At 36.0% G+C, this 12513-nt stretch overlaps 1 protein-coding gene across 1 annotated transcript in view; it reads left to right on the top strand.

Moving 5' to 3' along the window:
• Positions 1 to 12513, top strand: part of LRP1B (LDL receptor related protein 1B) — a 1499204-nt gene that overhangs the window by 1461577 nt on the left and 25114 nt on the right. The window contains exon 86 of the mRNA XM_044913608.1: positions 3576 to 3680. Within this exon, the coding sequence (XP_044769543.1) occupies positions 3576 to 3680 (105 nt within the window). The remainder of the gene's footprint in view (positions 1 to 3575; positions 3681 to 12513) is intronic.

The following is a 12513-nucleotide window of genomic DNA, read 5'->3' as shown; positions in this document are numbered from 1 at the left end:
AGGAGGCAACTACAATAAAAACGTCCAAGTTAGACTTTGGTTACATTGCCCCTGGCCCTTTGGCTTTAAGATCAAGTGACTGGAAAACAGAGCATTGCAGCTAAAGGGTAACGCCGTTTGGTTTCTGTCATGAAACAAGTTTATGCCACTGAGGTTAGAGTTCAGTCCTCACTCTGAACTTCTTTTAACAACCTTTCAAAAGAAGGGCTTATAAAGCACTGGGCTCCTTGCTTAGGAGTATAATAAATGAGAATATGAGGTAGAAAAGCATGCTGTCAAGTGCTCATGCCAATGGCTTCCACTGAGACAGCTCTGTGAGGGTACCAGCCCTGGGTTATGTTCTCTCCCAAAGAGGGCCCAATGAAATTTTATTACAGACAGCATCAACAGTTTTTTCTTTTTTATTTACTACTCTCATTTTAGAATTTACTCTGAGTATGATTTGTGTTGTCATGACAGACACTCAAACCCTCAAACTGGGCCACTTGAAAGTACATTATTTTTTAAGTAAAGTAATTGAAAATATGACTAATTATAAATATGTGCCTTTGATACGTATATAAAAGCAAATGCATTTTCATGTAAATGACCAAAATCATGTCTGCTCATTAAGCTCATCAGTTCTTTGTGATGAAATATGATCAAGACAGAACTTTGTTTCCATGAGTGAACATATATTTTTCTCTCCATCCAGTGCACCATATCAGAAATGCACTGTAGTCTCTTGCTTACGACTCCATTCCATTCACACAGGAAATAATAGACTATCATCTAAGACAGGCTATAAACTGCAATTTCCTTCCCAGTTTACCTTGGAAAAGCTCATGCAGAGACACACACCATGTTTTCATTACAAGGGGAAGTTCCAGATGAAGAAAGAACGGCGAGACTCTTTGGGCTCTCAGGACTGCCTGCTACAGAGAAAACTGGCTTCAGCATCCTAGAAACACCAGAACCTCATAACCCTAGTAGGCCATGAAGATCCAACATTGTAGTTCTTGACTCTTAAAAGATCCTTTTCGAAAAAGAATATGTCACATAGATAGATAACAGTTGCTAACAAAGGAGTAGATAGTGGAAGCTTAAAAATAGTATAATCCTTGATCAAATAGACTATATAACATATGAGCATGACAATACAAACAAGACTCTGGGTATTCTGAAACTTGTTAGACAAGTTTGTCTTCATGTCTATGGTACTTTCCACCTTAGCATTAAATGACGTTTACAGTGATAGTAGAATTTCTGTCCCATAGGTACTAAAACAACCACGACTGAGTTACAGTAAATCTTTTACATAAATAGGAAAATTCAAGCCTTCACGTATACGTGTGATTCCAAATAGTCAGGTGTGTTTCTAATGCATAGTCTATGAGCTGTCAACTAGAATAGATACTCTGTCAAGTACAATAAATTTAATCTTTAAAAATGGAGCTAATTGTATATTTTTCTCTTTTGTGGAAATCTCAGTAAATATTGATGAAGAGTGACTTGATCATAATTTGGAGTAGCCTAAGTAATACCTTTGCAATGTCAGTTGTTATAGGATTTCTTAGTGCGAACGGGACAACTGGTAATTAACTTGTGGAAAGTGATACATCACAAACTGTGTGTGTGTGTGTGTGTGTGTGAGAGAGAGAGAGAGAGCGATATGCCTTTAAGAAATGAAATTATGATGAAAACCGGCATTAAAATGTGAGCTGAACTCTTTGATGCATTATAATGATTTGAGTAATTTGTATTTCACATTTGAAATATATACAAATGTCTGTCTTCAATTTAGGATTCAAACAAAACCTTTAGAAGGAGAAAGAGGCAACATCTTTTATAACTCTTGAAAGCAAGTGTTAAAAGCAGTCAATACTTAGAACTTTTTTTCTCTTTTAAAAGCTGATATTTGGTGTATTTTGTAGGAAATACCTTAATGTATAATGAGCTATTTTTTTCTCTTTGACGTTGTCTTTTTGATAGAACAAGAAACCATAACTTGCTGCTCTTTGATTTTCAAGGAGGCTGGGATGGAGGGCAAGGAAAAGTCTCCCAGATCCATTTAACAGATCAAACACCAATACCGCTAAATGTATACTTGTCTCACTTTGCATCCATATTCAGATACCTCTAGATTTAAGGCATTGTCTGTTAAATCTTGGAAACTTTAAACTACTGCTTCCTTTTCCATGTTGGCTCTACATTCATATATCTCCGGCCAGTACATAGTTGACTCATTACTTCTGTTCATCTTGAAAAGAAATGTGATTTTAATATCGAGGCTTTTAAAAAATATCTTTAAATTAAACACCTGGAAAAATGATAAGCCTTTTGGTGTATTTCCAGCAGGCTTACCACCTACAGGAGCTGAAATAAATATTCACAGAATAAATTAATCAGGATCACCAGCTGATCATTTCAGGCATCTAACCGATCATTGGGAATTATCTTTTGATGGATGTAACACAATAGAATCCATCATGGAGAGGATCAAAGTGATCAATGATATTGCAACCTGATTTATGTGTCAAGCTTGTGACACCACTGATTGCTTCATAACACCTAGTGCCAACATGACCTCATAATCAGAATAGTGGCATGATCTGTTGTAATTCTGATTTGGGCCAAGGCTTGTATTATTCTGTCAACCTACTTCTCATACAAGAGATCTCTTGATAGTTTAGAATGTCGATGCACTTTTGTCTGTTCCCCCAACAATTTTCCATGTCCAATCTAAGACTATTTATTTATATCAAAATATAGCACGGCAAATAAGAAATTGCTGTATTTTTCCTATTATTGTTATGCTTGTTTTTTTCCATGCAGCAGTAGCCATAGTGTTTATTCTTATCTCAGACATGTAATGTGTTATAAATTAGAATTGTTTCCATAAGTTTTCCATAAGAAAGCCTACCTCATTACCTTGTTGCCAGACTACATATTGTTCCTATAACACTACTGTTTATTTTTGCAGTGAACTTCCCATGATTTTTTTAAGTGTTAGAGTAAAAAAAAAAAATGACATTAATTACAGTACATAATCAAAGAGAAGAAGTGGGATAAAATGACTGCCAGATACTCCTATACGTTCTTACAAAACCTGGAATCTAAAACTCATAACAGTTTTTTTGGACCAGATTTTCCAGTTTACAAGAAATAGCTGAAGCATTTTCTTCCAGAATATTTGACCATGTGTTTTATAATTCACACTGATCTCACCAAACCCTGGTTGTATGAAAAGGGAATAAGATCCTGATGCTAATGTTTCCCTGCAGTGTAAGTGACAGACATTAGAGCATATTTTTTCACATATATATATACATATATATCTATATTAAAATTTTATATTAAGCAAATGGGTTGAAAATTTGAAAACCACCAAAAGAAAACATTTGTCTGTCATCATTTTGTTAAAAAAAAAAAAAAATCTTTGCCTCCAGGAAGTCTGTCTTGCTGAAAACTTACTTTTAGCCAGGCACTCCATTGTTCCTCTATGATGAATATTCTCATCTGCAGAGAGTTTATGTCCGCTTGCAACAATAATGATGCCAGTGACAATGAGCTTTCTTTCTTCTTTGTTGCTGCAGCTGCACTAATGGAAAGATTGCCTCTAGCTGTCAGTTATGTGATGGCTACTGCTATAATGGTGGCACGTGCCAACTGGACCCTGAGACAAATGTACCTGTGTGTCTGTGAGTATTGCACAATGCTGTGGGCATTTTGTGGCATGACTTCGTATGGACATGGAATCCCTCCTCCATTGTTCTCCCTTCTTGGGGTAATACATTTTATCTCGGGGCAGGGGTTGGGGTAATACATTTTAAATGAATGTTTCATGGACACCTCTGATCAAGTATTGTCCCTCAGTGGCTCATATGCTACAGAATCTCCTCCCTCATCAATGTGCTAGTGATTTCATAAGGAAGAGCTCATTTAATTCTTAGCATCATACCCATTAAAGACATTCACAGATCTTTGAACTTGGAAATGCCAGGGAGAATTACTCTAATTTCATTGACCGTATTCAGATATGGGAAACCCAGGCATAATCATATTTACGAACACTTGGTACTTACAGCCATTCCTCTCAAAAGACCTTGTGGGATCTTTTCAAATGTATAATGCTATTTGATGTCTGTATCAGGTTTAGAGTGTGGTATTATGTAAGCCTATTAAGCCCCCGTCTCCTTTGGAATTCATTAACTTGAATCTGGGTTTCTAAACATTTGGAAAGTACTGGAGATTCTCTGCTCGTGAGAAAATCTAGAATTTAATGTTTTCCTCTCTGTCCAGAATGGACAACTTGAAATAAAGCCATTCCACTTATGTGGTTTCTATTTTGAGTTTTCTTTTATCACTGTTTGACTAGAAGGATGACGTCCACATATGATCCACTTCCACGTTCTGTCCCCATCTTGTCAGAGTAGCATGTGATGAGTGTGAATGAGAGAGAAATGAGCTTACCTGACGAAGTTATATTCATATGTTACTATCTCTGTATGAAATAAATTTGAAACATATTTAGAAAAAAAAAGTCAGACGCTTTATTTAGCTGTATTTTACTGAAATTCTGCAGATGCTCTGTGGGGTTTAAAAGTCAGCGCTGTGACCAGAAAGAGAACCCTTGTGATCACTACTGTCAGAATGAGGGGATTTGCACTTTAACTGCGTTTAATGAGCCGAGATGCAAGTAGGTTTAACCTTCCACTTACCACTGCGCTTCTTGTGACATCATTTCAGGCCACAGTTCATTGGTTTAAATCATGAACATCCACATGCATTTCACAGTGTATACTTAATCTCGGGGCTCATCTGTGTCACACACACTTAACCTTTGCTTCGCTCACCGACAAGTGTATGCAACACAGTCAGTTAGAGTGTCTAGAAATATAATGGAGAGAATAAAAAAGCTCATGGAACTGTCTAATAAAAATACATTTGCTAGAATAGTGGCTTTTAATAAAAGAAGTACAGAAGCAGGTGTTTTTAGGCTATTGCTGTAGTTTATACTGTATTTGGAATAGTGGCTTTTATTTAGTAACTGACTTTTCATTTCAAGTGCCGATGAAATAATGCATTATTATGTTTCCCAAATTTTTACTGAGAACACTCTTACTTTAACCAGAAAGATTTCTTTACAGATGAAATAGGTACATGGTAAAAATTTGGTTTCCTAATAGTTTAAATCTTTCTTTCCTGATTCGATTTGTCCATAACAAATAAACTCATTTCCTCTGAGAAATTTCAGGGACCACCTTTGGGGTAACTATCCATCACAATGGAAGTAATTTTTGCACTTTGCATTTGAGCTTTAGAGATGGATCATATGTGACATCCCCCATAATACCCAATGTCATAAACAGAGGCCATGATTGGCACCTGATAACAGCCCCAGGGTGGTGTCACAGTGTACTTATGAATGGTCTTTAAGCACAATTGTATTGAAATTCACATGTTTCATTATCAAAACTCTACAGTTTTGTTCACTAATGATCTATATTGTTATTCAAGAAAATGTCATTCTTTAGATAATTGTCCAAAATAATATGGGAAGTGATTAAAGTAATCACATAGGAAAAAAAAAATGGCATTCTTTATTTATTTTTCCTGGAAGATATTTGAATATGTCAAACCAATATTCCTACATAAACTACATACAAAAATACCACTTTAAATATTAGCCTACAAAATATATATAAACTGATCTGTTAAGGCATTGATTCAGTTCACACTCAGGTTTGTACCTTGTGCAAGTGAAGACAGAGAAGACTCTTCAGTTCTATTTGAACCTGCTCCACCCTAAATTACTGCAGCCATTCAGCAAATATTTATAGACCCTGAAAGTATGCTAAGTCCTAGACAAGTGAATATGGATGAAATTTAACTCCCAGAATCAAGGAGCTCATTAATTAATGGGGTGAAAAATTCATGAACAACTAATTAACCTATAATGATGTAGGTGTGAACACAGGAAAAAAGAGAGGGCAGGGGAGTCTTAACAGGGCAAGTGATTTGTTCAGAATGGAAATGGAAGCTTTATAGAAAAGACAATTTTTCTTGGTTTGTGTAGTTCATGAAGTTCAGGGAGGTCGGGAAGAGCATTCTGAAAAGAAAGAGTAACATAAGCAAAGACATGGATGTGAGACTTAATGGCCTATTTGAGGAACTGTGAGTGGATGCATACAGCTAGGATGAAGGGTGACTGTAGTTGGGAGGGGGAGGGGTGTGAAGACATAAAACTGAAAAGGTAAATTAGAATCCTATTTAGGCCGAAGTTGGAGGATTGCATAGGATCCCAAAAGGAACAAATAGCCAAAGAGATTTGAGGCAGAGGCTTGAGCTGAAGGAGTTGGCTTTTGAAAGTGATGCTTATTGGCATGTGGGGGAGAGCCCTGGAGATCAGCTGCAGGGACCCCACATGAGAAGCTTTGGCACCACTTCAGGAGAAAAGGGGTGAGTGCTTGAACCTGCGCAGTGCAACTGGAGGGAAGAAGAGCAAGGGCAAGAGATTCATGGATATTTCAGAATTAATAAGTCCAGAGTGAAGCTTGGCCAAACAACGATCTAGGTACTCATGTTACTTCATGTTTAGGACACCAGTAATGCCTGCTCTGGGGCCCAGTCTTCTTAAATCTTGTCCCTCTTCGTTATGTCCAGGCAACATACAAATAACATTTCAGACCCACCCTCCTTCCCCCCCATAAATAAGTCTAGGAACATGCCTGCCCAGAGAATGCCCCTGGGTCCCCAGAATAGGTATCTCTCATGGGCGTAGCAGCCCACAATAATGTTCTCTTCCACTTTTTACTCTTACCAAGTATCATCAGAGACACCTAGCCGTTAAAGGTGATAATCAGCCTATTTCATAAACTCAGCAAGGAAAAATACATTAATTGGAAAGGTTTAGAATAAAAATATTTTACTTTTGTGTATGTTTATCTCTATGTGCATTTGGTTTTATGGAAATTTTGTCTGTGCCTTTGTTTTTTTTACAACCTAAAATTTATTCTGATGGTAGCAGTAATGCTTACTGGATCCCTCAAATAACTTAAGCTATAAAAGAAGCATAGAAGAGATAATGATATTCTGCTATCATTCATTCATTAATTCATTCATCAAATGTTTACTGATAATCTAAGATGAATGAGACCCTGTGTAAATTAGGAAGGATAGTTAATAAGAGTTAAAACTGACTTAGCAAAGACTTTCTGCAAAGCACTTTACATATTTTATGTAAGGTTATAATATTATGCTGTTGTTATCATCATCATCATCATCATCATCATCATCATGTAATTGTTATCCCCATTTCACAGATGATAACACTGAGGTTACATACTAGGAAGCAATGGATACCTAAGATTTAGATTGACACTTGTTTGATTCTAAAGTTCATGCCCCGGTTATAACTCTTATTCTGTCCTACTTCCTTTATGCTGTACTAACTCCAACATGGTTTTTACTTTGAAGAATTTAAAATTTATTTTGGTAGATGAATGGATTTTAAAACCTTAAAATTCCATTTGACAATTGTTATAATAGTTAAGTGGGTGATATGTGTTAAGGAGGGCACTGGTTGTGATGAGCACTGGGTGTTTATGTAAGTGATGAATCACTGAATTCTACTCTTGAAGCTAATATTACACTATATGTTAACTAACTGGAAGTTAAATTAAAAATTTGAAACAAACAAACAAAGAAATATGACCAAAGTATTGTGGGAAGACATTTCAATAGAGATCAATTAATGATTACTTGTTGGAGAGAGAAAAACTTATAGATGAAGTGATAGTTTCATAGTATTTTGAAAAAAAATGTGTAGTATTTGTACAGATGGGAAATGGCTAAAAGCCTTTCTTGAAAGAGGAAGAGAATAGGTCTGAAAGTAAGGTGACGGTTGTTGAGAACAGAACATAACCTACATGGCAAACTGGGAAGAGAGAAGACTAGAGAGACATGTTAGGGTCAGTTGATGAGGTACATTTTATGCCATGACACAAGAGTGGGTTTACAGAAAGAAGAGTAGAGGATTAAGCATCTAGGAAATACCACTGTTTGATACTGTGTTATAAAGGAATCAACAAAAGTAAATGAGAAAAAATAGAAATTGGAGGAAACTTTTCAAAGAGTAGATTCCTCCAAGTCAAAGGAGTAGAGAGTGTAGAAAAATATGAACTCAAAAGAAAGAAAGAAAGAAAAGAAAGGGAAGAAAGAAAGAAGAAAGAAAGAAAGAAAGAAAGAAAGAAAGAAAGAAAGAAAGAAAGAAAGAAAGAAAGAAAGAAAGAAAGAAGAAAGATATATCAACTCCAGACAGTTTAAGGAGGATAAGAATTATAAATGGTTTATTGGATTTTGCCATTGGATGGCCATTAAGGGAGATGTTTCGAAAGCTCTATATGACACGAGACTATTAAGCCCTCGGGATATCTTTCTAGTGGTTGATTCTCCTTATAAGGGGAGCTTTTTGGAAACATGAATTTCAGCCTCAGATTTCAATTGGTAGTGGTCATGTATCTTTAATGAAAAGTATGTACTAGTTCATCTAAAAGCCTTGCAGGAAACAAAAAATTGCTTTAAGAGATAAGATCTAGTGCTTGCTTTAGTTTGTTGGTAGTACATTTTTCTTTTTTTCATAGGGTTGAAAACTATTTGTGCAGAACTTATACACATTTGGAAAGTCTATAAAGTATTCAGATCTATGAAGGTGACAGATTTTTTTTTCCCACATAGAAATTTTATTACTGTATCCTTCAATTTAAGGAATAGATTTGTTCTTTGAAAGCCTTCACTTTTGTCTCTTGATGGCCATTTTCACTTACTACTACATGTGGAGGAAAAAGAAAACTCCACAGAAAAAGCCTAGACAAAAATAAAATCTAGGAATTTTTTACGCTTATTTAGCAAGAGTTTTGATATTTTTTAAAGTAAGTATAGTGCATTATGTTAAAACCAAATTTTAAAAAAATCTAATGGGTGCTATTTTGACAATATTTGAGCTGTTTAGTAATTTTTGTTGTGAGGGTTAGAAATTATTAATACTGAAAAGAACTATTCAACTCAGTATCAAGTTAACTGTGTATCCTTACTTCTAAGATATCTTGCTAGGGTCAGACTTTTATTTATATTGGATTTAACTTTCTTTAAAACATAGACTCACTTCCACAGCATTATCTCCCAGCAATATTTACAGTACATTTCATCTTCCAATAATAAAATCATGTTTGTAGCTACCCGACTTCTCCTACCACTGCTAGCGTACTTACACGGACACAGACACACACACGACCTTGTCACATTATCACAGGACCATTCATTCCACTCTTAGGTATTTTGCTCAAACAGTTCATTGAACTGAAATGCTTCTCCTACTTTTTTCCACTTACCTCTTATTAGCCCCCTAGTCTCAACTCAGAAATCATCTCTTTGTATGTGGCACCTGGCAAGTGAATAATGAATCTTAAATGGCTTGGGCTTAGCCAGATTTCTCAAAAGTGAAGAATCAAAATTTAGTGAGGAAGAAAGTATTTTATAATATGTAATATATATTTGTATATTGTATATTATGCATATTTATATACAATAACTATATATATATCACATTAGTCAGAAACAGAACCAATAGGATGGATGGATATATATATTAATTATGCATCCTCCAAATTCATATGTTGGAGCCCTAAGACTCAATACCTCAAAAAGTGACTTTATTTGGCCTTTAAATAGGCATTGTTAGCATGGGCCTATATCCTAACACGACTGGTGTCTTTACAAGAGGATATAGGATACAGGCACATGGTGAGTGGGGGGACCATGTGAAGACAGAATGAAAATGGTCATCTATAAGCTTAGAAGATGGGGCACTGGGTGACAAAAGTCGGTTAAGTGTCCAACTCTTGGTTTCGGCTCAGGTCAGGGTCTCAGGGTTGTGAGATTGAGCCCCTGTGTCCACCTCTACACCCAACATGGAGTCTGCTTAAGTTTCTCTCTCCATCTCCCTTTGCCCCTCCCCCCCAAGCACACACTCTGTCTTCCTCTTTCTCTGTCTCCCTCCCTCTCTCTCAAATAAATAAATAAATATTTAAAAAATAAATTTAATAAATAAATAAATGAAATAAAATAAAATTTTAAAAAATAAGCTTAGGAGAGGGGCCTCAGAAGAAACCAAACCTGCTGACACCTTGATCTCAGGCTTCTAGCCTCCAGAGGTAGGCTCCACAGCAGACCCATCCCACTAAAGACTAGGAAGATACTCAAATATACTTAAAAAAAAATTCTCCTGTGTATAAATAACCAGTGTTTAAGGATTCATGAAAAAATATCATATACGATAATGAAGATGTCAAGGATTCCTCCCTTTAGAACTCTCCTTTCTGTTGTCTGGATTTTGAATGCATATTCAAATCCTTATTCTGCTCACATGGGTGTCTTGTATTAACAGTACCAGAGAGATCCACTTATTGGCTGGTACTATCATCATCAAAGTGAGACAGACAGTAAGGAAAATCTGTTGATTCTGCAAGATACAACAAGTGGAAAGAGCATGGGTTTGGGATCATGCTTCCCTGGATTCATATACTCATTCCTCCAGTTATTTTTGGTGTGGCCTATTGGCTTCTCTAAGCCTTAGATTTTTCTTTTTTAGAAAAATAATTCTAGTATGTATATATAAAATCCTCCATAGGAAAGAGATGTTGTATGAACACACATAAGATGAGTCTGGAAATGTGGGTTTAGAGCCATTAGATCCTTTATTTCTGCTTGGGTTTAACCATGACTATGGATCCAGACTTACAAGTAGCTTTTATTTTTAAATCTTGGTGGTGTAACACTATGTGTATGATTTTATTTTAGGTAATTTCCTGAAGTTTTCTTGTGTATCCCAAACTCTAGTTCCTGCCTTTGGCAAGTGGTTCTTGGCTAAGATCTTAACATTGAAGTTAGAGTAGCAAAGATTTGAGAATTCCATGTATGTTTTTTGTACACACTACATTTTTTATTTGACTTTTCTTCATATTATGATTTTTTTTTGAGAAATCATTCAAGGTTTTCTATATTCCTAAAGACAACAAAGTCAATACTTCCTCCATTTGGACAGACTTTGGCAGAAAATTATCTGAAGTATTCCTTCTCAGAGTAGAATAAAAGAGCTCAAAGTAGATATTAAATACATTTTCCTTATGTATTATTTTTATTAGACCATAAATTTTAATTTTAGAAATAAAAGCAATACTTTTTTATTTAATTTTTTTTTGATGTAGTGTTCCATGATTCATTGTTTGCGTATAACACCCAGTGCTCCATTCAATACGTGCCCTCTTTAATACCCATCACCAGGCTAACCCATCCCCCCACCCCCTCCCCTCTAGAACCCTCAGTTTGTTTCTCAGAGTCCACAGTCTCTCATGGTTCGTCTCCCCCTCCGATTCCCCCCCTTCATTTTTCCCTTCCTATTATCTTCTTTTTTTTTTTTTTAAAGATTTTATTTATTTATTTGACAGAGAGAGACACAGCGAGAGAGGGAACACAAGCAGGGGGGGTGGGAGAGGGAGAAGCAGGCTTCCTGCAGAGCAGGGAGCCCGATGCGGGGCTCGATCCCAGGACCCTGGGATCACGACCTGAGCCGAAGGCAGACGCTTAACGACTGAGCCACCCAGGCGCCCCTATCTTCTTTTTTTTTTTTTTACATATAATATATTATTTGTTTCAGCAATCCTGATCATTTTTCCTGCTATTTTTTTCAAAATATCCATATTTCCTAATAATAACCACTATTGTATTTGGTTTCTGTTCATTCAGTTTCTTAATGCAAATATACATTTGCAGATTATTAGATACTAAAATGAAATCATATAATAGACACTCTCTTATGTTTATCTACTTTGCAATACATTCTGAACAGCATTCCATGTCAACGTATATAATTAGATGCTTTTATTCTTAGTGGTTGCCCAGTGTTCCATTGTCTGCCTTTTCCCTACTTTATTTAATCAAGAGTCGGAAAAAAATAGAAAAGTGATTGATTTTATCATGATTTCCATCAAATGCTACCTTGGGGTGTTTCCTGAGTGCTCTGGAACTCAGGTTAAATAGCTCTCTATAAAGAACTAAATGGACTTAATTCACCATCTTAACTTCTTAGAAGAACATAATTTTATTTGTTTTTGTTCTCTCTTCTTGCCTTTTGTTTGTTTGTTCATTGTTTTTAGTCTGGATATCTCTATCAAAAATGGACAGGGAAGAAGAGGAAAGTCAGGTATAGCCCCTGCCATTGAGGGACTCTGAGTCTATTTGAGGAAAGAGATGAGGGGAGAAGGAATACGGCAGGGGCCCTGGGGATTTGAGTGGTGTAAATAAATGATGCCTATAAAGGAGGATTGGACAATAATATTAGACAGTGAAATAATTCTGAGGAACATAGAATGCTTAGCTAGAAATTTGTTATCCATTCCATAAGCAATCGGGGAACACTGATAATGTTTGAAATATGGAGTATCACAGTCATCTGAATGTTTCAGAAAGGTCTTG

Source organism: Neomonachus schauinslandi, chromosome 3, assembly GCF_002201575.2.
Source record: "Neomonachus schauinslandi chromosome 3, ASM220157v2, whole genome shotgun sequence".
In the NCBI taxonomy this organism is placed as follows: domain Eukaryota; kingdom Metazoa; phylum Chordata; class Mammalia; order Carnivora; family Phocidae; genus Neomonachus; species Neomonachus schauinslandi.
The sequence above is the reverse complement of the archived record's forward strand: the minus strand, read 5'-3'. Positions and strand labels throughout refer to the sequence as shown.